At 39.8% G+C, this 1,448-nt stretch overlaps 1 protein-coding gene across 1 annotated transcript; it reads left to right on the top strand.

Annotated features, from left to right (window-relative positions):
- Nucleotides 1-606, top strand: TM35_001041000 (uncharacterized protein; the record flags this gene model as incomplete). Its single annotated transcript, XM_029031638.1, has 1 exon — nt 1-606. A coding segment is annotated over one exon (606 nt), but the record flags the coding sequence as incomplete, so codon positions are not given.
- Between the last annotated feature and the right edge of the window lie 842 nt (nt 607-1,448).

The following is a 1,448-nucleotide window of genomic DNA, read 5'->3' on the forward strand; positions in this document are numbered from 1 at the left end:
GGAACACCAAAAGCACCTGCTTCTGAACAGCCTGTTAAGGGTCCTGGTGAAATTGGTGGTCAAAATCCGCAAGACCGTCACGATGAAAATAGTATACCTGCTGCTGAAGGTCATAGTGATAGTGCTCCCGGTAAAAATAGAGACACTGGTTCTGTTGTGGGTACTGGTGGTGTTGCTGGTAGTCGTACTTCCACTTCTGAAACTTCTATGCCTCCTGCTGTTCCTTCTCCTTCTACTGCAGGGAACAGTGATGTTCCTTCTGAAAATCCTCAACATGCAAACAATGAAGCAAGTGAAGGTGCGCCATCACCAACTACCCCTTCTTCCAGCAATTCAGCCACAGCAAGTAACGGTGGTTCAAATAATGCATCAACTGAGAATGATAATACACCTTCAGGGAGTGAGTCAACAACCAACCAAGACGTTTCTGCAGATAATACAGATACAACCACCACCACCACCACCACAACAACAACAACACTTCCTCCTGAACTCACAAACAACAAGAAGGGTGATGCAGACAGCAGCAGCAGTATCAGCAGTTCTGTGTGGGTGCGTGTACCACTACTGATTGTGGTTACACTGGCCTGTATTCTTGTGTGCTGATTGTGGTGGTTGTGATGGTGTGACTCAGGTCATCCTTTGTTTTCTTTTCTTCTTTTTTTTTGCGTGTATCCCTACAGTCTAACGAATCTTCCACCTGTTGGGAGTTTCTTCTTTTTATGTTTGTTAATGTTTTTTCTGTGTGTTTACTCTCTGTGTGTTTATCCTATAATAATTATTCCTGCTTCATTGTGTGTTGTTGGAGACTCTCTGTGTGCACCTGGGCTTGCACTGTGATGATGATGATGAACTGCTTTTTGCAGTGGGAAAAAGAAATAATAATAATAACAGATGAATTTATATTTATAATTGCTTATATACAAACATATAGAATTACACCCATAGTTGGTGTGTATTTCTGTGTTTACTGGGTACGTTGGGCTAATGGTTAATATCTGTTTGTTTGCTTGTGGTTTGCTTGGGCACTGTGTGCTCTCTCCTGCATTGTTGTGTGTTGGAGTGTTTTGTGGGGAGAGAAAAAATGATAAAGAATACATAAGTATATTTGTAATTGTGCTTGGTCCTACAGGAAGAGGCATTTTTTATTTGTTTCTGTGCTGTGTGCTACTGATGGTCGTTCTCTTTAATTTCTTTTTTTTTTTTGGGGTTAATTGGGATTATGTGTTTGTTATTGGGTATTGTGTGGGTTTTTACTTTAATTTGGGCACTATCTGAGTTATGGTTGCAGCTCTCTGTAATGTGTGTGCCTCTGCTGTAATTGTTGATTGTTATTTGATTTGGTAATGTGTGTTCTTATTTTTTTTTCATTGATTCTATTTGTTTCTGTTTTTATTATTGGGGTTTCTTGTGTGTAAATGATTGAAGTAAGACTACTACAAGAAGTA

Source organism: Trypanosoma theileri, assembly GCF_002087225.1.
Source record: "Trypanosoma theileri isolate Edinburgh chromosome Unknown TM35_Tth_104_V1, whole genome shotgun sequence".
In the NCBI taxonomy this organism is placed as follows: domain Eukaryota; phylum Euglenozoa; class Kinetoplastea; order Trypanosomatida; family Trypanosomatidae; genus Trypanosoma; species Trypanosoma theileri.